Source organism: Poecilia latipinna, unplaced genomic scaffold (genome assembly GCF_001443285.1).
Source record: "Poecilia latipinna isolate Pla-1442-1.1 unplaced genomic scaffold, P_latipinna-1.0 Scaffold37, whole genome shotgun sequence".
NCBI lineage: Eukaryota > Metazoa > Chordata > Actinopteri > Cyprinodontiformes > Poeciliidae > Poecilia > Poecilia latipinna.
In genome coordinates this window covers 728010-751546 of record NW_015112653.1, presented here as the reverse complement: position 1 = coordinate 751546, position 23537 = coordinate 728010, and the positions used below count along the sequence as shown (strand labels likewise).

At 39.1% G+C, this 23537-nt stretch overlaps 1 protein-coding gene across 6 annotated transcripts in view; it reads left to right on the top strand.

Annotated features, from left to right (window-relative positions):
• Positions 1–23537, top strand: part of LOC106954972 (multidrug resistance-associated protein 4) — a 58483-nt gene that overhangs the window by 22871 nt on the left and 12075 nt on the right. For 5 of the 6 annotated variants that reach the window (XM_015044857.1, XM_015044888.1, XM_015044875.1 and 2 more), the window contains 6 exons: positions 8211–8290; positions 18603–18753; positions 19376–19495; positions 20612–20722; positions 20846–20946; positions 21454–21645. In XM_015044857.1, the coding sequence (XP_014900343.1) occupies positions 8211–8290; positions 18603–18753; positions 19376–19495; positions 20612–20722; positions 20846–20946; positions 21454–21645 (755 nt within the window). The remainder of the gene's footprint in view (positions 1–8210; positions 8291–18602; positions 18754–19375; positions 19496–20611; positions 20723–20845; positions 20947–21453; positions 21646–23537) is intronic. The other variant, XM_015044883.1, reaches the window with a different exon arrangement.

Below are 23537 nucleotides of genomic sequence, written 5' to 3'. Positions count from 1 at the left end.
TATCATCTTTACTGTGAGGCTTTACAAAAGAGCAAACAGCTAGATTGAGTAAACAATGTTTGCAGAACAGCAGATCTTAGACAATGTAGGGTTTGGATTGGAGCTGTACAAATACAGACATATTTGTCTTGTGCACCGTGTCAGACATTTTTATCATTTCGTTAGCTTTTGTGTGGACTGCTGCTGGCTCACTGGAGTGGGCAGACAGGGGTGATATAAAAAGTGAGTAAACAGTCTAAATAAGTCAGAAAAGCACCCGTTTTTCTTTATTTATTTGTAATATATAAAAACATGTTTTTGCCTATTGTTTATAATTTGCCCTACATTTCTTTTTCAAGAATAATTTAAGACCTCTTTTAATTAGGTTAAGGAATATTACCACAGCCTGTCACTCAAATCCAAAGTCAACTATCAAGTGGCCCACTTTGATAACTTCAGTTTTTTTCTGTTGCATTGTTCACCTGTCAGGAGATAATTACGCAGCCTAATCTCCTCATAGTGACATGAGTGTACAGCACAATCGGGTCGGGTGGGAATTCTCCACAAGAAGGGCAACTTGTATCTGTATAATGAGTCATAATAAGCCGGTAACACAAATCTAAATATGATTTGAGGGTGTTCTGCAGCTCGCGGTTTCCACTGGCATTAGGAGGTGGGTGTATAAGCGCGAAAGCTTTTCCTTTCGCAGCGCTGCGTATGGAGAGAACCCGGCACGTCTTAATCTTTCGGTTTTGTTTTTCAGCTACCGCTGTTTGCATTACGCATCGGACTGCCTGACTCGCTTATCTGGGTGTGCCTTGCTCGGTAATCTTTATAACACTGAGGAGAGCAAACACTTCGAATAATGTAATGATCTGTTTAATAGAGCAGCAAAGGAGAGGCTTAACAGACGCTATCTGATTGCTGTTGTACTGTTATCAGTAGGCCATTGTGTGGCCAGTCCAGTTGTCACAACTTGGCCTCCAAACTGGCAAACAGCACTTATGTTTGACTGGATTGACTGGCAACTGTCTTAGCATTTATCAGAAATAAAATTGAAATTAAATAACTGTTAATAATTATACACTATATTATAAATTATTGTCACATTAGAAAAAAGAAATCTGAAGTTATTGGATGTTTCTTCTGCAGTTTTTCTTTATTTTTCCTTCTGTAGACAGTTGCTGTCACTTTCCTCCCAGTGTTTTGCCACTGTCTGAACATTCTTTTCACTCACACAATAACTGTCACTTCCATCACCTTTTCCGCATTCACCACTCTCGCAATAAGTCTCTGCAATTTGTAACTGTGCGTCTGTGGAGGACTTGACAGCTGTTTACACGTGTAAGTGATAGGTGTGTTGCTGCCGCTGGAAAAAGGCCTTGTGTTTGATAGCGGCCCTCTTGAGTTAAAGGTTACCATTGTGAGTGCCGCTGCATAAAGGTGTTTTTTTTTTTTTTTGTTATTCTGTGAAAGTATGTTACAACAGAAAACATCTATTGCGAGGTAGGATTGACGAAGAAGCGCTTTAGCTGTACCCGCTAAAATAATATGCACCTTTTGACTCCATCTGTGGTTTTTCTATTGGTTAGCTTAAAAACCCAAATGGAGTTATGCCAGCCTTGGGTTCTGGACCAATCCAGACATGAGTTGATTTAACACAACATAGATAGATTATGGGCTGGACTTAGGATACTAGGTTAGGAGACCATGTTAGATTTTCATCCCCTAAAATATTTTACTATTAACATTATTTTTTTTGATAGAGGTTTATAAGTTAGCTGGCCAATGTTGCCTTGATCTGCTCTAAAAAGCAGTTAGGTCAAAAGCTAAAAGAAATAATATTTTTTCCTATTTATTAAAAAGACTAAAATCAGAACTAGCCATTATTGTTGGAGACTGACACATTTTTGTTATTTAGTTGAAGTCAGATGAAGCTTGGTTGTATAACTAGGGATAATCGTATTATTCTTTCATAACTTTTACTGCTACCAAAGAACCTGCAACACCTTTTTTACTTTATTTTTGTGTTTTTGTCCTTAAAAAAAAACTGTAAGTCAAACCTAAAAGTAAAAGGGAAATCAGTATTGGCAAGGACAATGATCATTTGCACATGTCTGATTTATATTTTTAGTTTACCTGTACATTAAAAATGTGCAGATAATAAAGTACAACAACCACATAATGTCTGCATTTGATCTGTGTCTCCTGAGAAGTTACACTTTTTTTATTTGACAAGTCATTTCCAGGGCATTCGACCATCACTTTTGAAACTCGTTCTATGTTTGCATCAAAACCTTCCAAGTTCAGAGATCTGTCAATCTTGGAACATTTGAATACAGTGTATTAAAAGGTGCAAAATGATGTGCATTAATTGAGGGGATGCACTGCCGGTCTTTGGTGTGTGCTCCACTAAGTTAGACTTATTGATGAAACAATTGAATCTGGAGGACAAATTTTATATAATATTGGATAAAATATTTACTTTATAACCAGTGCTTTGGTTAAAATTTTAATACGAACCTTTTCACTAGCTAACTTGTAGCTGAAAAAATATCTTGAGATCACTTGTTTGTGAAAGTGCAAATTCTCAGGATCCCTGCTGAAAAGAGAAAACTTCGGAATTAAATTTCTTATATATATTTCTCGTAACTATGTAACAGACACATGGTTTCAACTTTTGAACTAAAAAAGATACGTTTAATTAAATTTATTTAGGATATTTATTTTTAAAACTACCTAATCATACTGAAAATCATCTCAGTTGATACTTCAGCACATACTTTTCTAAGTTGAGTAAAAACTGCTGGGTTTTTACTTAACAGCGAAAACGCACTGGTGTTTCTACTGGTGAGTATTTTGATCCTGCAAAAAACATAACTTTTCATATGTATTTGACACAAACTATTATGGTAACTAATAAAAACAATTCAAATAATTTTACATGAATTTTAAAATGCACTTACTGAATACGATTTACTTAAAAAAAAGATTGCCTATTTTTGACATTCCACAATGTTGTTAAGTGCTATTTTAATTGTGAGAGTATACGTTTTTGCAGTAACATGCGCCACATTTTGGTAACAGGACTAGTGTAAGTCAGTTAAGTGATTATTATTTACTTTCACCATTTTAGGTCAAAGTGGGGATATTACATATCTTTAGTGTGTATTAGCTTACCTGCTTAACAGATATAAAGCTGATATTCTAAATGAACAAACACAATCTTTATTGTGAACTAAAGTAATTTACACTAACAATATTATATAGCATAATTTTACCATCTTACCATTTCATATTTCATCCTGTGAAAAATCTTCAATTACTTTGCTCATTTCTTTCCATTTTTCAAAATGGTGATATACTGTAGCTCCTTTTCTCTTCTCAAGCTTAACAAGCCATGTCAGTTTTTGACTAAATGTTTGGTTTAATCTGTGCAAACTCTGCTTCAACAGCAACATTTGGATTAAACACAGCTATTTTTATTATTTGTGTTTACTTTATGACCAATTATTTGGTCAAAGTGTAAATAATGAACATTGCTAGCATAAGCATGCACTAGCTAACTTTATCACCAGGCTAATTTAATCACTGCCTAACCTTTAGAGTGAACTAATATCATTAACACAACTTAATAGAATAATTTTAGCATCTTAACAGTTTATATTTCATCCTGTAAGGTAGGCTCAATGAAGTAGTGTCATCCAGCAAAATGGCTTTTTGGGAATAATGATCATAACGTTTCTCCCTCCTAACGACAAACTGGATCACAATTTTTGTCACAATGTTTGATTTAGACTACCTTCTAATCTAACAGTATATATAACCCCAGCATTTGGATTAAAGGAATAACCCAATGGTTTTAAGTGCACCTTCATTGACTCTATGGACAATTGTCTTGTCAGTGCGTGAATGTTAATCATACGTAACTAACACTATATAGTTAGCAGATAAAAGGCCAACACTACCTGAACAAACACTTTCTTTAGAGTGAACTAAAATCGTAAAGACAACCCACTCACACCGTCTTCATACACTATATGTTTACCATTCCGTTTTTCGTCTTACCTAATCTGTCCAACAGCATAAACCTGGCATTTGGGTTAACAAAGTAAACCAGCAGGTTTTTTTTTTTTTTTTGGGGCGTATGCAAATTTCTCTAGATTTAAATATTGCTATTGCCCAAATGTAGTCATACTATCTTATTACGGCTGTTCATCCAAATGCAGTTAGAGCTGCACAGACAGCAGTGAATGTGTCAAGCTAATGTTGATCCCTGTAATTTGGTGTCATTGAGTGGGCTAATCCCCTCAGAGACTGCAGGCCGAGGCTTCAGCTCATCAACACAGTCAAGGAGTGGAGTTTCAGTCAACACACACGCAGACACACACACACACACACACACACACACACACACACACACACACACACACACACACACACACACATACATCAGCATCTCCTGTTCCCATTTTGCATCAGCATGGTGGGCCATCTCAGAGCTGGGTGTCACTCAGTTACTGTTGACGCAGGGAACATTAGATCTTCTGTGGGCAAAGCTGTGAGATTCTAATTGTGTCTACAGAGGCAGTGTTTTTAATGTCTGTATTTCAGGTCTGGAATGCAAGAGTGTTAAGAGTGAAAGTGAAGGAAGTACTGCAGAGAGGATGATGATATCGAAGTGTGTAAATTGAATGTGGAGATGGAGCCGCGCGTGTGTGTGCAGCATGGCTGATGGGGCTCCCCCTCGCTCGGCACTTCCACTATTTAATTGCATGAAAGGAAAGGAGAGGAGATTGCAGAAGCCTGGCGGTGTGAGCGAAGAGAATGGATTTAGAATGTATTAGTATTGGCAGCAAGGCGCCGGCGGTGGGAGGCTGCCCCAGGCCTGTGGGCCCTTCATGGAAGTGCAGGTGAGCCGTGCCACCTCCAGCCTTGGCAGCCCCCTCCCTGGTATTACTTTATTATCACACTCTGCTCACTGAAAAGCCCCTCCAACTGCACTGGGGCCCACACATGGAGCGGCTCTGAGTCGTCGCCTTATCTTGATGTTTACAGGGAACAGCGATTTGCTACACAGCCCCACTCGAGCCGGACCCCACTGTTCCACTTCTTTAAAAGTGATTGGGGGCCCTGCTCACCTAATATCTCCACCTTAAGAGGCCACCTTCATTGGGAGCGCTTGATATTTTCTGAGCCTGAAAAGTGGTGCAAATCACCCTTGGAGTCTCAAAGCATGAGAAATTGTTTGATACTAATGCTGCTGATATCCTGAAATGTCTATACCCCACTCTACACAATAGGTGATATTGTTGACAACCACCCAGAGTGATTGAAGCCACTGTCCCATGCTGATCTTACCTCATAGGCATTTCCATGCAGTGAATGTCTTTGTGTAACTACATCACTGTAATGTATCCCCTCCATAGTCTGGACAGACAGAGAAGGGTCTTTGCCTCATCCCCAGTAGAACTCTGTTAACTGAGCCGCTTGTCAAACAGCTGATACCCGTCTGACGCTGGATGCTCCAACACCCTCCAACCATGGTATGATGTAACCCAGAGAAACCAATCCTGTTTCTTTTTTTCTTTTTTTTTTACATTGGCATTGTTTGTCAGATATGCATGGATTTAGGTCATTTATGGCTCAGACAGTGAAATTACATAAAATATTATTGAATATATTTAACAAACACAGTTTGGCAAGTCCTCCCCCTGTTCCCAGATGAAAAGCAGCAGTATCTTACATTGGTGTGGTAGCAGCTCTACCCCCTTGCTTGCTTGAACCCTCCCCTCGGGATGTCTGTATGCTAAAGGGGCACTCACACTGTGAATAAGATTAGTCTGCCTCTAAGTGTACAACATGCTTACGCCACTTGACTTTGAATCAGTGTTGATTTGGAGCATTGCTGGGTTGTTGCGGGGGAATAATGCTCTGGCTGGGTTTATGCAATGGCTGTTATGGGGAGCCCGGCCTTGTCTGCATGCATGTTTTTTAGGCGGGAGCGGCGTTTTGGATAAAGCTGTAAGCTGCTTATGGCCGTGGAGAGAGGTGATTACAGGGCCCTCCTCCATAGGACTGACTGGAAGCTGGGAGGCAACTTTTAGGTCAGCGATGCCATGGTTTTACCATGCCTATGTACTACCATGCCACCACATCCTGCCAGCGTCCCACCCTGCTTCTCCTCACATCCGTCCTACACTACTGAATGCCATGTAGTCTGCTTCTTTGTAAATTTAGAGTTTCAAGTCAGTTTTGGTAAATTCATTGCAAAATATAGATTTTATGAATTTGTAATATTCTCAGACAACTTAAGGTGTTAATACTTGAATATACATTTTTACTCAAGTGAATTGAAACGTTTGGGTTTTACCACGATATAAACCTGGATTTGCACACTGTAGCATGGTGCTGCGAGTTGCTTTTGGAGTAACGGTTTCTTCCTTACTAAATGGTCTTTCAGTCCACGATTCATTTCAATGTGGGTAATGAAACTATCTTACCATCTTTTGCGAGCATTTGCGCAAGGTCTTTTGCTTTTATTCTGGGATAGATACTCAAAACACAAAATAGTTTCATTTTGAGACCTTCATTGATGTTTGGTACATCTGGAAATTGTACCAAAAGTCTGACTCAGACTTGGAGATCTACAATTCCCTTCCTTACACCTTGGCTAATTTGCACCAATTTTTCCATGATGTCACACATGTAATGTATATGTCGCATAATATGCATCCACAATTAACTCAAAAGCTCAGAAGCTTGGAAATCCACTATATTTTCATGCAGGCTTTTCCAAATTTCCCAAGGCGCAGTAATCTCAATGTATGTGAAAGTCTGACTTTAAAAAGTAGTTTGATAAGGAGACATCATAGCTGTAGAGCAGGACCAGCAGAGAGAGGAGGGCGAGGTTCAAATCATCTTTTTTATTGATCATAATGAGCAAAGATCATATAACAGAGCAGATTTCTCTCTGTGTGGCTTCCTAACCATCCAGACAGAGATTTAAAGAGGAGCTGCAAAAACAAATGAAGTGGATAAGCAGTGCTTGCCAATAACTGATTGTGCCTTCCATAACCTGTCACTGTGGGATATGTTTTTTCTACTGTCTGTAAATTGAGCTATCAGCAGGTCAGGTCATTAGACTGTCATTCATGTTCGGTCAGAGAGCTCTTCTGATTTGTTGCAAAACTGACAGCGGCCAGCGATCCTTCCTTCCCACAGCGTCAACTTCCTCAACAAATCTTAGAAGATATTTGTATGATATTGGTTATGAAGACATAATTTACTTTTGGGATAAATAAAATACTTTTAAATTGAATTGAATTGAGTTGAAAATTATATTACTTAGTAATCCTAAATTACCTCAGTAGGAAAAGTTTAGTCTGATTTAATGTCAGAAGGTGAGAAAAATTTTTTATAAAGTGTGTAAATATCTGATTTCAGTTGTGTATGTTTGACCAGAAAAGATTCATTTTCAGATGTAAATTGAAGCAATATGACGTAACTGTGGAGTTACTATTTTTGGGGAAAGCTGCCTCAGTCCTGTTCAGTTGTTGCCACATTCTGTAGTCTACCTCTCAGTTTATCTGCATCCTTTAGAGACCGAGTGAATAGGTTGTACGGAATGCACTGCAGGGATTGACCCTGCGGTAAACTCTGTGTGAAAGCACCTGGAAGTGTAGTCGTGTGTACCGCGGGATCAGAATAAGGTAGCAAAGTTGCTAAAGGGATAACAATGAAAGGGCTGCCACTGCACCTACAGAGCGCCCTCCAAAATAATGAACACCTGAGCAGATTGGAGGCAACTCAATTAATGTCACTGACACTGCCAGTTGGAGCATAAAGGCAGGTACGCAGCTTCTGTTGCCCTTTTGTTTGCAGACAAAAGGCTCCCTCACATGTTCATTCAACAGTAGGCCAGTCTTTATGAAATGCTGCCCAAATAATGATTCATTGTTTAAACTAGATGGGGCGAATGCTTTTCATCTCAGTCTCTCAGCTCTGCGCTGTTGAATCTGAGGTGAATATTGAAACGGATCCTCTGTTGAAACAAAAAAAAAATGGATTGAACATATCTGCGTTTGACCTACATTTGTAGTTCAAACTACAAAATTAGAGCGTAGGTGAAAATTTTTCCCAGGCATGGATGTTTATTTGAGCAGGTTTTTTGAAAATATCCAGCAGTTCTGGCTTTGTCTGATTCTTTTTGTTTTTGTTTTGTTTCCCAGGGAGAATTCTCAACAGGTTTTCAAAGGACATTGGCTACTTAGACTCTCTTCTTCCGTGGACGTTTGTGGACTTTACCCAGGTGAGTCGCACCTCGGCAGGTCTGGTTGCCGGTGCTGCGGTGCTGGGAGGCCATTTCATGCCTGGCTAAACCTGCTTTGTGGTCCGGGTCCCCTAATCTGGAAACAATTACTGTAGGATTACTCGGCAGCGCAGCCCAGCGCCTGAACAGATTTAATAAAAAGTGTGCACACAGGCTCAGGGCGTGGCTCCCTCTGTGTGACACAACACAAGTCTTCAAAAAGAAAAAAATGTGTATGGAGACTAAAAGTTATTGGGTGAAAGGGGATCAGAAAAGAAATAAAGCGTCATGATGATAGAAGGAAACATTAGGGAGCCAAGGAGGGCATAACAAGGGCATATTGAGTGAAGGTAGCTATAGCAGCATGTAGAGGAGGCGTTTGTGGAAGAGATCCAAAAAAAAAATGACTTTCCCATCTGAGCACTGTTTTCTTACCCGCTTACAGTCTCGTTGGCCCAGTAGCAAACGGCCACCCTAGAGCACAACCTGGTTGGGTTACCAAATGTGACCCCGCCTCCGTGACAGCCATCTCCCACGAAAGCCTGCAGAGATGAGCTAGCTCATGCACCTAGCGCCACAAAGAAGGGAATGTTTGCCACACAATTCAAGGTAGAGGAGCAGGCGTGGCTCCTTGGTTCAGGCCAAAGAATAGAACAAAGGCGAGCTGAAAATGAATCCCCCCTCCACAATGCCTGAGTGATGTTTGTGGCAGATACCCATCTCGCTGTATACAAAAGCCATCTTAAATGCTGAAAGCACAAAAGATCATATGCACAAAAGAGTTTTGTCTGCAATCGTTCCCCTCGTTTTGATAATAAGATGAAGGAAAACAACAACTTTGTAAAGGATGCTTGGGTCCTAAAAGGTCTTAAGTGTTAAGCATATCATGACTGAAGACTATTTTAAATGATAACTTGTTTACTTGAGAGTTTTTTTTTTTTTTTTTTTTTTTTTTGTTTTTTTGCAGAGATGGTCACAAACCAATGCACAACATAAGATACTGAAGATAAAAATCTTCAGTATCTGAGAGAAAATCAGAAACTCAATAGTAAAAGTGGAATATAAGGCAGCCTGAAAGATTTTAAATGACTTTTCTCAATTTTTAGTTGAGAAAAGTCGTGGTTGCCTTTCAAGTTGTTTTATGTAGAATACTGATATAATCAATTATTGTTGACATAGAAAGTCATGTAATTTAGATAAAGGCAACTTTTTGCCACGTCTTTATTGGAATAGGAACAAAGTGGATAATCTATTGAATGACACAATCAACAACAAAAGACAGACTGAGTACACCTGAATATTGTCTGCCTACAAATGATAAAAGATGTAATAGAAACACTGGGGGAAAAAAAAAAAACTTGATAAGGGATGTACATAAAATAAAAACAGAGCAAGTGTCACACTTTGGGGAACACCAAATGTTAAAAAAGATTTTGAAGAACAGTCGTCAGTAGGTAATTCTTATTCTTTAAATATCAGAAAAATATTTCCCAAGACAGACATGCCATCCAGATGTTTTTTTTTTTTTCAGATTTATTCTCACTTAAATTTGTTCTATGCAGTTTTTCATATATTTAGAACAAAGCTTTCTAAGAAAGACTATCACTTAAATGAAACGGAGCAAGACATGACATGGACTGAGTATATATAGTATGCAAAGTATTTCAGAAAGGACCAGAAAGTGGTAAGTGATTGTGTTGGTGCACAAAGGTGGCATCATTTGGACAAAGCACCTTTGTTTAGGCTTCTCTCTGCTCTTGTTCAGGTGTCTTTCATTAGGCAGTTTCTAATGCTTCCAGGAAGGAAGATCTGCACTCTTTTTTATCACAGAATTAGCTGCTTAGAAAAGCTGCTGATCTTGACTATTGTTGCTCTTTCTCAGAGGGACATTTCCCCATAGTCATTGTCTAAATGGTTGTCAGGGGGGAATAAAGTGAAACTTCATAAACAAAGCCCTAACTGGTTTATCTCTCTCTATGGAGAGAGGCCGCTTCTGTGTGAGGATTTGTGCCTGAGCCTTCCCTCCTTTATGGCGGAGTAAGCACTTCACGGCCCTTCAACACTACCCCCATAGCTTCCTAACAAGGGGATTCCCTCAAGCTGGTGGAACCTGGTTACACCCCACAGCCCTATTTTATTTTATTTTTTTTCTTTTTCCACAGGTCTCATTTAGTAGTAAGTTAGTATATTAGAGAAAAGACTATTTTCTCTCCTCCTCTTTATGGTCAGGGGACAAAGACAGAAATGTCAATTAAAAACACCTCAGCCTTTGGGGACTGTCAGCTTTTGTTTGGACTTGACCTTTAAATCCTGGGTTGCCTTTATTTTCATAAAGAGGGCAGAGCAGGAGGCCAAGACAATGAGGAGTGAATACGGGGGTCTTTGGGTGGAATCTCAGTGAAGGCTCTTGACAAGCTTCCACCACCAACTGTTGGATTTGGTATTGCATTTACCCCCCCTGTTTTCTCCAACAACACCACCAAAAAAAGGATTTTAATGGAAAATCAGCACACTGTTATTGTCATTCAAGTGTATCTTGGCTTGGCTTTTGCTAGTGCTGATGAGGGAAGCATAATGCAAGCATTACAATTGGTAAGAGGGTTCCCTGAAATCTGGATAAGTTTGGAAAAGCAGGACTGAGCAAAGTGCAAGTGCAATTTCTTGAACTTTTCATTTGTTTTGACTGTATTCAGGGTTCAGAATCATTGTAGCTTGATTTATTTCAGTAAAGTAAATTAAGAAATTATACAAAAAAGCAATTAATGAAAAAAGCAAGCACAAGTCAGCTAAGAACATAGTTAAAAGGTAGAAGACGGAATAATATACATTGAATGTTATGCTCAGTTCATAACACCGTGTCTAACCATGAGAAAAGTAGGGATAGTAATTTATTTGAATTGAATTTGACTTAATAAAAGGATTATTTGTGTGGCTGTTTATCTGGGGGGCGGAGGGAAGAAGCATGCAGACCTAAAAAACTGGCACCTCTGTGGAAATTTAAAAATACACAGTTGCAGTCACAGTCTGTCTGAAATTAACCACAATTGGAGCCATTGAAATTCTGCCTATGTTCAAATGTGCTTTGTGATTCCTGCTCCACTTTTTATCAGCATTGCTGCTGATGATGTGCACAGGAATACATCAACATGCTATTCTCTACAGCTGCATATAAGAGAGCCATGCAGTGGTTTTCAGGTCTCACTTTTCTCCACATAACCAGTGCGTGCTTTACTCAACAGTTAAACAACAGCCACTCAAACTCTACATTTGCTTCACATGAAGGATAATTATTTAGAGCAAGCAGTTTGTAATTTTCTATAACTGGCTGACATCAAGTTGTGAGGTTTTTCTTTTTTTTGAACAAATAGAGATGCTAGACAGGACTTTCTTAATTAATCAACTTTATAACAGCTGCAGTCACCTTGGTGGTCTGGCTTTTTTTTTTTTAATTATTATTAAAAAAGAAATGAAATAGCCCTTTAGAGACTGTTAAATCAAAAGTCAACTTCATAATTTGTGGAACATGTAGATTAAAGAAACCCCACAAGTTCAATACATTTTATAATATTATAAAACTTTTAACAAAGGACTAAAGATGCTTAGAGACCTTTTGGATGCTTGTATATTGTCGCTCCCTTTGTACCTCAACTCTCTTTAGTGTCTTTTGTGGGAAATGAGAACTGCTGATGTCACTATGAACCCTGCAGGATGGGATTTCACCAACTTGCTTCTCTGCCGTGCCACCAAACCAGTGACAGAAGAAGTAAAGAATGCACTGCCTTCAGGGTTATAGGTCATAAAGTGTAACCTGAGAAAGACAGAAGGTTGTTCATTGTAGAATTTTAGATGCAAACAGAAACAGCCTTGAAATAAATTCATGTTTGACTGCATTAAAGTAGTTTAATCTCATATTGAATTTTTTTTTTAGATCAACATTTTAGTAATTTTATTCAACGCAATTTTCTTTTCTTTCATAAAGTACTCTCATTGTATTTTTAACTTCTAAATAGTAATCAATGGCTGTTTCCCTAATATATAAGTATGAAATGACACAGGTTAATTTCTTTTAACCTCTAGCCTGTAGGCTACATAAGGACCTGTACTTATCTATCACCTTTCTCAGTAAACAGAACTGCAAGGGATGTAAGACCAGGAGTTATAGGTGGGTCTTGCATGAAACAAAAGATGGACATTTGGAAAATAACCTCATTGATGAGGACTGTGGAGGATCTGTAATTTCATACGTCCGTTTCTCTTCCAAAGTCTCTTGGAAACTTTTTAGAGTACATTGGAACAGGTGTTTGAGCAGGATAATAAGAATGATCAAAACAAATGACAAAATCAACTCTAAACCGATTTTAAAGAATCAACTTTTTCCAAACCTAAAACCCAGAAAAGGGCATTTTAAGTCAAAAATACTAACAGAGTTTCCCTAAGTGTTCTTTAAGTGCTGCTCTACAGCTAAAATGGCATTGTACTCAAATGTCCAGAAATCTATAAAACATCAGGGAGTACCTATAATTTTCATATGGGGGAATTTGATCAAATAAAATATTTATTTTACATGTGATTTCTACACTATACTACAATGCCACTAAATAAACTAAATTTAAGAGCTACATTTTAAAAATAAATTTTGGTTTGAGATTATTCCATAAAAGATGAACAAAGAGTAGGTTGCTGCATGCTCTTTAAATTATCTGATGAAGTTTTCAATTCACTGAACTGACGTATTGACACAAATGTGTGCCAAAATAGAAGCAAAACATCATCATGTTTTGCGTGGACTTAAGTGGCCGGTCAGCAATACCACACATGGTCATTTGATGGCGAGCACCGGCCGAGTAAAAGCTTTCCCGTGTGTGTATGTGTGGTCCTCCCTTGATGCTGCGGTCCAGCACCTCGGCTGCGCTCTGACTCAGACACGCAGGGCAAGGCCCTGGGTCCTTTGAGTCTGGGAACTTACATAACAAAGTCGGGATCTAATCTAGAATCTCGCCCTGCGTCAGCACGAAGGAGATAATGAATTCGGTGCTTTTTGTGACTTTTGTATCTCGGAATTGTTGTTTATTGTGCATTTGAAAATGGTTTTGTGTTGTTCCCAACAGAATGACGCTGAGTGAATGAATGAATGAATTTGCCAGGCACTGGTGATTTATAGTGGAGTCTGGGGGAGACGGCATTTCAAAGCCTTTCTCTTATTTCCAAAACGGGGTTGGAAATCAGCAGCTTGACTGAACCCAAATAAGTGACTTCTTTTTACCTTTTCAGAGCACACAAAGGTCTAATCCTTGGACTACTTGAGCCACCAATGTAGACAGCGGCTGAGACCACCACAGTATGTGTCAGGCCCTCCTCCCCACCCCACACACACACACACAAAACACATTGACTGCAGCTTTATGAAGTGAAAATGGCCCAGAAAAGGGGAAAATGTGAAGGAGGTGTCCACAGTCATTTCTCCCGAAGAAAAGCCTCAGCATCTGGGCATTTAATTTTAAAATAAAGCTCAAGCACAGAGTAGAATGGATCAGGTCACCTCTATTGTTCCAGAGCCCAAGTGGAACAGCCTTGTTTTGTTTCAGTACCACTGACCCTTGCGACTTATTTGTCCCCCTGCTCTATCACAAAAAGCGTGGAGTAAAAAGAAAAAAAAGAAAAAAAAAAGTTTTGGGTAGATAGAGGAGTTCTTTTGCGATTTCTGCTCCGACATGCTCTCCTGTTGTTTCCTGTTTTCTGTGCACTTTTTCTTTTCCCAGTGGCAAATGTTGCACACTGTTAGTAAATAAAGGGAGGATGAAAAAGGAGTTGTAAAAAGCATAATGATTTCTTGTGTCCGGAGGGATGTTTAATTACAGGGAAGTGTTTATTTTCAGTTGTGGAACAACAGTCGCTATCATTGCCGAGCACAAATATAGCAATTAACTTCAATTTTCTGCATTTACTTAGACATCAAAGAGCTGATAGAATCGTTGGAAAAATAAAGCAATTAGGGTCAGCGGAGATCTGAATGGTCTTTGGACACGGCAGCGCGCCCAGTTTGCCTGGATGACTGAATCACATGCGTGCGGTAGCTTTCTTTTCTTGCTAAAGAGCTATTAGTGGTAATTCTTTATTTAAACTGTTGGTATACAAAACCTTTCATCCCTTTATCGACTTTTATGTGCAGCGGGATGTGGCTTCGGGAGTTTTCTGTTCCTGTGTGGTTTCATAGGAGATGTGGATGTGGTCCGAGGGGGTGAGGTGGATGCTCGCAAAGGATCACTTATCCGACTTATCTGTATGTAGTGTGGGTGGGGGTCTCCCGGTGTTCCCGATGCTCGCGTGATAAAAACACCAAACCACGCAAGTGGGTCACATCAAACAGGATCCTGGTGACATCACGCCCTGGGGAACAGGAGGAGGCGAGCTTTTCGTTCTAATGGTTCCTGTTTCTCAGCTGCCCCTTCAGATGACCCCACTGACAGATAAGCCGGTTAGGCTTGGACCTTCGGTGAACTGCGTCTGAAATGGGCCCCAATTTGAATTCAGATCAGCAAAAGGCAAATGTGAAAGCACAGATTCGTGATGTCAACCAGTCGTCAGCTGGGGGGCAAAGGAGTTAGTTGTTAGTTTATAAATCACTGAAATCGCTGAAAGGCTTAGCAACGAAATACGCTAAAAATCTGTTGTGTCAACCCTCCAGACCTCTCCTGTATTCTGGTTCCAATCTACTTTGCATCCCCAGAACCAGAACCAAACCTGAAGTAGCAGCATTCAGATTTTATGGTCCTTTAAACTGGAACAAACAGCCAGAAAACTGCTGAAACAGATTTCCTTCAAATCGAGGCTAAAACCTTATTTGGTTAGAATGTCCTTTAATTAAAAACAACTGGGACATCACTGTAGTTTGTTTTTCAGCCCGTCATTCTTTTCTCTTACCATGCCACTGCAATGTAATATTTTTTGATTGTTGTTTTTACTTTCCTTCTAATCACGAAAATCACTTTGAACTGATTTGCTAAAAATGTGCAATACAACTAAAATTGCCTTGTCATTGTTTGTTGTTTGCAAGGCATGCCAAGAAAAGTATTTTATTTTTTTGTCCTATCAACACATAAATAAATGTGCAGTTTGGTAAGCACTACTATGACTTTAACTGTAAAGGTGTGCTTTAGTCAGATGAGACTAGAGATTGAGTTTTTCTGTATCAGATATCAGACATGGTGATTTAAGTGTGAGACTCTGACTTAATTTGTAAAGACAAAACACTTCAGACTCCACTTGTTCCCCAAACACTTGCAATTTTACTTGGACTCCTTAAACTTGAGACTTGGTTGCAATTTTTATCTCATGTGATGAAGAGTGGAAAGAACCACATAAATGGGCTACAAACTGCAGCTGCTGTGCATGTTTTACTGTGAAAGGTATTGCTCGACTATTAAACGATGATGGATTCTGGGCTGCTAGTGTTTCATAACGGTATGTCAATGTTAGCTGTAGATCCACATCTATGTCTCTCCAAATGAATGTGGTACTAAATGACTTCGGATCATTTTGGAACCAAAAGAAATGTCACCATTCAGCTGAATCTTACTCAGAACTCACCTCTATTGGCTACATTGAAAAACAACAATGTCAACGTAAAGACTGCATTGACAGCGTCATCATCAGACCAGTTAGAAAACGTGTATTTACGTGTTTAAAGGGAGGTTAGATAGACTTTTGTCTCTTCAAGGGATGACATAATATTGCTGGCTGTTTGCAGTTGGTCACATATGACCAACCTTGAGCTTCCTTGTGCTTGATGGTGTGGAAAACCATCTCCCGTCCATGGTAAAGTATGGTGGAGGATCTGTGGGCCTATTTTTTCCTTTTAAAGGACCCAAGAACTTTGTTAAAGTGCATGGCATCATGAACCTGTTGGAATATTAGGATACAAAACAAACAAAAAAACAAACAAACATCTAAACTAAAATTGGGTCACCATTTTGGGTCTTTTTGGTAGGAAAATTCTGCATCTTTATTGGGCCTAATTAGAATTCAGAATAACCCACAGCAACTGTGAAAGAACAGTCGCATGGTGTCAACCAGCCATTAGCTGGGGAGCAAAGGAGAACCAGCATACGTGATAAGACATTTGTTCTGTTAATATTTTATGCCCTCGAGGAAAGGCTGGATAACATGCAGTGATGGACCGTGCACCATCATCTCACTTTGCAGTCTGGTAGCCTTCCATCAAAGCTTAGATTGAAACTTATGTACTGTGAAATTCTTGGGATCAGTTGTGCTCAGTAGCTTTGACTCACTGTTTGATTGTGTGGGCTCCACCACAGCAATGGTTGGACTAGTAATTCCCTCTTATCTGAACTGCAAATGGAATTGAGTGGCTTTTCATCATAAACCTACACTGAAAGTGATCATGCTTAAATGTGTGCATAAGTGGCAGATAAAATCCACAATTAAGGTGCTAAATTAAATTTCCATCTCTCAGGGGTAGTCGGAGACCACTGAAGGTAAGAATATGATCCTAATCTTCACATTTTTGGGATTCATCTCCACAAAGTTTCTAATTTTAAGGTGCAAGGTTTTCCTGTTGTGTGCTATAAATCTTTGACCAAGCATCTATTTAATCAAAGTATGTGAAAAGTTTACACACTCCATCACACAAGTCCATTTATAGTGTAAAAATTGAAATATGTGCAAAACTATACTAAAGGGATGGTTTTATGCATTTTCCACAGCGCCATTTTTTTAGCACAATCAAGTAACTGTTAACTTCAGTTGTTATAAAAATGCTGAATACCAAACATGACTTGGCTGTTTACTGAAATAAATTTGATTTCACAATTTGATGCCTTAAAATTGGGCCTCTGTCTCTTTAAGAAGCTCCTGCTCTTTCACTCCCCTTTCACAACAATTATTCTCACGATGTCATTAATTAACAACCGTGCTTAAGAGCGTTGGACTGAGAAGTTTTTCATCTGATGAGCTCATCAGGTCTAAATTAAACTAATATGAGCCTCCAAAATGTAGCTTAGTTCTTTAAGCTTGACTTCCTTCTCTATGTGTAGTACTCTCATTTTGAATTAAAAAAGGAAGTAGTGCTTGAGCTGCTTCCATCAAATGGACAGAATCAACCAAAAACAACTCATCTTCTTGCTTGCGAACCAAACTGTGTTACAAAAGAAGTAGCCCATTTCCTTCCTGCATGCCTACTTCATGGGCCAGCAGAAAACAAGAGGGATATATTTTTGGATGCATATCGGATATCGAAGGCCCTAATTGCCCTTAGAGCCAGCATTCAACATAGTTTCCATAAAAGAGAGATGGGGGAAATTATAAAATATGTGCATATCTAGAGGGAACAAAGGAAAATGCCCTCGTTCAACTGGATAGAAAAGCATTACCATTTTTTAAGTGAAATACATAAAATAATGAAAAAATATCTTTGGCTGTTGTTGCTCAGTTTTCCTCTTTGACATTATGAAATTAGGGCATAGGTGGATGCTGGAGGTGAATGCTAATTCACATCCACAGTAAAAAAAATCCCCTTACAATTTAGTTACTTAACCGAGTCATAAAAAAAAAAATGCAGCAGCATAGACATATATAATTAAATTGTGTGATTTCTGATGTTTTTATGTGTAAATCCCCTGCTTATTAGTTTGAAAACTGTTCTGTATAAATACCTGCTTATGAGGTGATCACTGCCAGATGAGTTTATGCAAACTCTTTTGCTGTCGATGCCAGTTCTTTATTATTAGATGCTTGTTTTCATTTCTACTCTGATGGTGCGGTCTCTTTGGTCGCTATCAGACTCATGCCTCCAATCCTGTTCAGGCATTACTGCTCTCCTGGTTTAGATGTGTCACAGAGCCATTAACAAAGGTGATGAGTCATTGTGTTGTTGAGGGTTGTGCAGTTACACTGTCATGTATCAGACACCCACAGTGCGGTTCCCAGAGCTCTCTGCCAGTCACCGTGGCCGTCCTCATTGGCTGGCTGTTCTGCCAGCGAGGCTTACGGGCCAGAAGTGTTGAGGGGAAAGCCCAAGAGAGCCGGGGATATGCGGCTGCTGTGGCCAAGTGGTAAATTCTCACCTGCTACTAAGTGAGAATTAGCGCAGCGATCGTTTTCCTTTCACACTGTGAGTCACATAAACCCAATCCCTCAACCTGCTGTTACTTAGCCAATGGTCTCGCATGAAGCAGAAAGATACATTCTCCTTTTCTGTTTTGAGAAGCAAGCCTCAGTGCTCCAAAGTCACACCACTCAGCAGAGCACTGTGTTCTTTGAATACGGGGCTCCTACCTCATCTCCTCTTTTTCAGGTATTTCTGCAAGTCATCGGAGTTATTGCGGTGGCCGGCGTCATTATCCCCGGGATTCTTATTCCTGTTGTCCCTCTGCTCGCCATCTTCCTGTTCCTGCGACACTATTTTCTGCAGACCTCCAGGGACATCAAGCGGCTAGAGTCTACAAGTAATTTTTAAGACGGTTTTGCTGTGTGGGGATGGGCTCTTCCATTTGTGGTGATAGACAAAAGTCGACCACAGGAATGCTAATGGAGTAGAACAGAAAGCCATGGCTATTAGCATAAAGGCTAAAGGTGGCAGTAACCTATGCCTCGGCCACAAGCAGTTTCCTCAAGAGATTAAGGTTCATGACATCACATACAAAAGCAAAAATGCCAAGTGGGCATGACTAGGCCATAGTTTGTCCTTTATCCTAAGCTTAAAACCTTAGGGCTGAAAGGAAATATTTGGATTTTCTCAGTGACTTTGTAAGTCTAGAATAAAAGAGACGAAAGACGAATAAAATAAAACTTTTGGCTAAAACAAACTAAAGCAGAAGATAGCTAACTAACTGTTTGTCTTATGGAATGCATACAGATGTTTAGGAGGCAGCCATTTAATAACATCTATTAATACACACACTTGAAAATATGTACCCTAAAAATTATTTCTATAGACAATAAATGGCTGCTCCGAAATGACTATTCTTAAAGACAAAGAATGATGATGTACTTTACCAGAGTACAAAATCAAAAAATTTTTCTGTTTGTTCATGTGCTAACATTTATTTGATCTTTGATTTCTTAAAGCTCGGAGTCCTGTATTCTCCCACCTTTCTTCCTCTCTCCAAGGCCTGAGCACCATTCGTGCCTTCAGAGTTCAACATCAGTTTCAGCAAATGTTTGACAAGTATCAAGATCTTCATTCAGGTTAGACTTGTTAAATAAATGTTTGAAATGCAAAATGACAGATGATATTGATGTATCCTGTGGCCTTGACTAATCTGTGTATGGAAATTTTACAGTGGAGCTAAAGAGTGTGAAAACTGCTTATAAAAAAAGACCCTGATAAATAATCTTAAAACTATTTTAAAATCCTGTACAATTCAATGGCAAAACAAATGAAACTACCACAGCCAGCATTATGTTTGGCTGTGATCGAATTGAATTTTTTTTTTTTAATGTAAAGTGCCTCGAAATTTCTTGTGGTGTGATTTGGTATATAAATAAACTAACCTAAATTGAGTCAAACTATTAGAAAAAAACAAAACAAAATACGAAAAGCTTATTGACTTAGTTGGATAAGTATAAATATCTTTACGCTGATACTTTCTGCACCTAACTTTTTTTCTTTTTAATATTAACGCCACGTTACAATCCATATTCAGGTCACCCCACACATATTGTGTTAAATTTACCTCTGCTTTCAAAACTTTATTATTTGTCTGGTGAAGACAGATGTTGTTGATCTGGATGTATGCATGGAACCATTGTGATGTCATAAAAAATTAGCGCTCTGCCTCAAAACAGGCTGGCATTTGTAACTGGTCCAGTTTAGAAAACGTGTCCCCACAGCATGATGCTGCCACCACCAAGCTACACTGTAGGAATGGTGTTTATTTTTTTTAATTGTCAAATGCTAAAATTAAAAATGGACTTGAACATGTTAGCTTAAGAGTGTGCATATCTATGAAACCAGGTTATTGAACCTTTTCTACATTTCTTGTATTTGTTGAATACATAGATTTGTTCAACTAAACAGGATAGATGCCACATCATGATAAAAAAATATCATGATGTATATGAAACTAATGTCTAATGGCTATGATGAGAAGTTGTCGTTTTAAGTACATTGGCTGTGCTGAAAATTGCGATGACCTTTTGCAGTTATGAACAGTGTCCAGACAGAGTGGTTCCACATGTCAGTCACTACTGCATCTTGAACTGAGACTTATTATTTTATTTCTGTGGTATTAGCAATTTAAGGGATTTAGAAAAAAAAAAAAAAAAACATTTTAACTGTGTCCTTGTTATTTTCACTAACAGAAGCCTGGTTCCTCTTCCTGACCACTTCACGCTGGTTTGCTGTGCGTCTTGATGGAATTTGTTGCATTTTTGTCACGATTACAGCTTTTGGCTGCCTCTACTTCAGGGATGGTACTGTACTGATCACAGACACACACCCACATGAAGAGGATTATTAATATCTGACAGCTATTAAGAATACAGCTGTGAATTCACGCAGGTGCATGTTTCCCTTTTTTCCCCCTTGTGTTGAAGGACTGGAGCCAGGTGCTGTGGGCCTGGCTCTGTCATATGCCGTTACTCTCACAGGCATGTTTCAGTGGGGAGTCAGACAGAGTGCAGAGATTGAGAACCTGGTGAGAGCATTTACACTATTTGCGTCATAACAGAATGCAGCTGTGTACCTGGCTCGCATTTTGAATGTTTTATGAATAAGATTTTCGCCAAAAGTATTTGTCAAAATTTTATCAGCTAACCCAGGCTACCTCTTATTTATTTATTTATTTATTTATTTATTTATTTATTTATTTATTTATTTATTTATTTATTTATTTATTTTTTGCATAAAAAATTGTGACTTGAGGACAAGACTCTAAAATGTATCCTTGTGTGTACTTCAATTTTAATAGCATTGAAATCTGTCTTTGACTCCCAAATCTCTTTTAAGTGAAGTCATGAAGTACTAAATAATTCAACTAAATCCAATTATCCTCTAGAATTAGGCAACCATTTATATTGTGAAGATAATAAATTAATGATCCAATGCTTTCAGAAACTGGAGAGCTCTTTCATTTAACCAGAGTAGTTGAAAGCAAAAGTTCTTTGTCAAGATTTACTTAAAGCCTACATGTTATTCATTCTAGATGACATCTGTGGAGAGAGTGGTTGAGTATGCGGAGCTGGAGAGCGAAGCACCTTGGGAGACGGACAAACGGCCTCCTGGAGACTGGCCCCAGAAGGGCTCCATCACCTTTGACAGCGTTAGCTTTTCTTACAGCGACAGCTCCCCTTTGGTCCTAAAGAACCTGAGTTTTGTCTTCACATCCAGAGAGAAGGTTTTTGTCTTTTTACGTCCACCTGTGCGTGACTTGATATGCAGCCAGTTTGAGAGGCGTACCGTGCCGTGCTTTTCTTCTTCTTTTTTTATTTTATTTTTTTTTTTTTTACGTGGCATTATTTCTGAATCAATTATTAAAGGGGACATCATATTGTGCTGCTGAATCTTCAGGACTATACCATTTGTGATTCATGGAATACATATCATGTAATTAAGACTGTTCAAGTGGATCCATTTGTTTCCAATTTGCATTTTGAGCTACCTGACGGTGACAACTGTTTATTCAGTATAAGAGAGAGGAGAGGCCGAGGGAGAGGGGCAGAGGAAGGCAGAGGGGAGATGGTTAAGGATGATTGAAATTGTGTTTAATGCAGGGGGTGTATTTTGCATGGTTATGGTTGGCCAGGGCAGCTGATTTCACAATGGATGGGCTGATAAGTGAAAAGGCCCTGGCTCTGACAGCCCATGGGAGGGATGCCATGGGGTTATAAGAGGTTGTGTGCATCTTATTTCCCCTGACACCGTTTTTTTTTTTTTTTTTCAATGCACCTCGTAGCTTTAATAATAGATATTTTTATTGTTGCCTTAAACTGGAAAACAGTTGTAAAGAAATCTTTATTAGTCAAGAGGAATGGCTTTGTAAGGACTCTTTGCTTTTCACCAAGATCAGATTTGTTCACACTTTTAGTAAATATACTTTTTTCTGTCATATAGCTAAATGTAATTCATAATATAGATTTTGGAATTCACTCATTACTGGTAACCAGCTGTTCAGATCACCGTGGCGATATGGAAGAAATAGTCTAACCATTTGTGCAAACTATAATATCAGTTTGCACACCTTCCTTTTGTTTCTACGGTGCTGGAAGATATGAGAATAACTGACCTACTTTCTGATCAGTTCAGCTAATAATTATCTGACTGCTTGGACGCATTCACAGAGCATTGAATTTTAATTCCCAAGTGGTCACTTGATGCTTTTTTTTTTTTGTGACAAAAACGTCACGGAAAAATAACGCACCCAGGCATGACTCAGCAGAACATTGTCAATTCTACAACGCCGATGCCAATATACACTTACTATTTAGATTGATGAAACATGAAAAGCAACACACAAACTGCAAAGAAGTCAAATATTCAATGTTTCAAAATAGACTATGTCCAAAATAGTTCTTACTCATCGAGGTACAGACTCCAGTTGATCCCCAGAGGTGTGCTGTGGTATTTAGTAACAAGATGGTAGCAGCAGATTTCTTAAGTCCCAGACCTGCATGAATTGAGATTTGACTGGTTGTCAAATTATATGGAGGCCAACAACCGAGCCTTTCCAGTTGCCTTACCTTCTTACCACGGTACATTCAGATCAATCTCTGGTATTTGACGGACGTGCTCCTGGCCATCGACATGACGTAAAAGAAGAAGAAGTGAATCATTTAGACTAGGCCACCTTCTCCAGTGCTTTGTAGTCTAGTTCTGAGGCTCATGTTTTCTTTGTAGGCACTTTCAGAGCAGGATGTGGGTCAGCAGGGACATCTTCACTGGTCTGCGGCCGTGGAGCCTCATACACAACAAACCGTGATGCAGCGTGTGTCCTGACATCCCTCAATCAGAACCACCATTAACTCTGGCAGTAATTTGAGCTTCAGTAGCTCTTGTTGTTCCCTCCCAACGTGCATCAATGAGCTTTGGCTGCACATCACCCTATTACTGGTTAACCACTGTTGTTGAAAAAGCCACAGGAGGGGTAGTTTTGGAGATGCTCTGACTCAGCCATCTAGGCATCTGAGTTTAGTTCTTGTCCAACTTAGGCTTGACTATTTTTTATGTTTCAACTCATCAAACTAAGGCAAAAAATGATTTTACTGACTAATTTACCCATCCCACCAACAG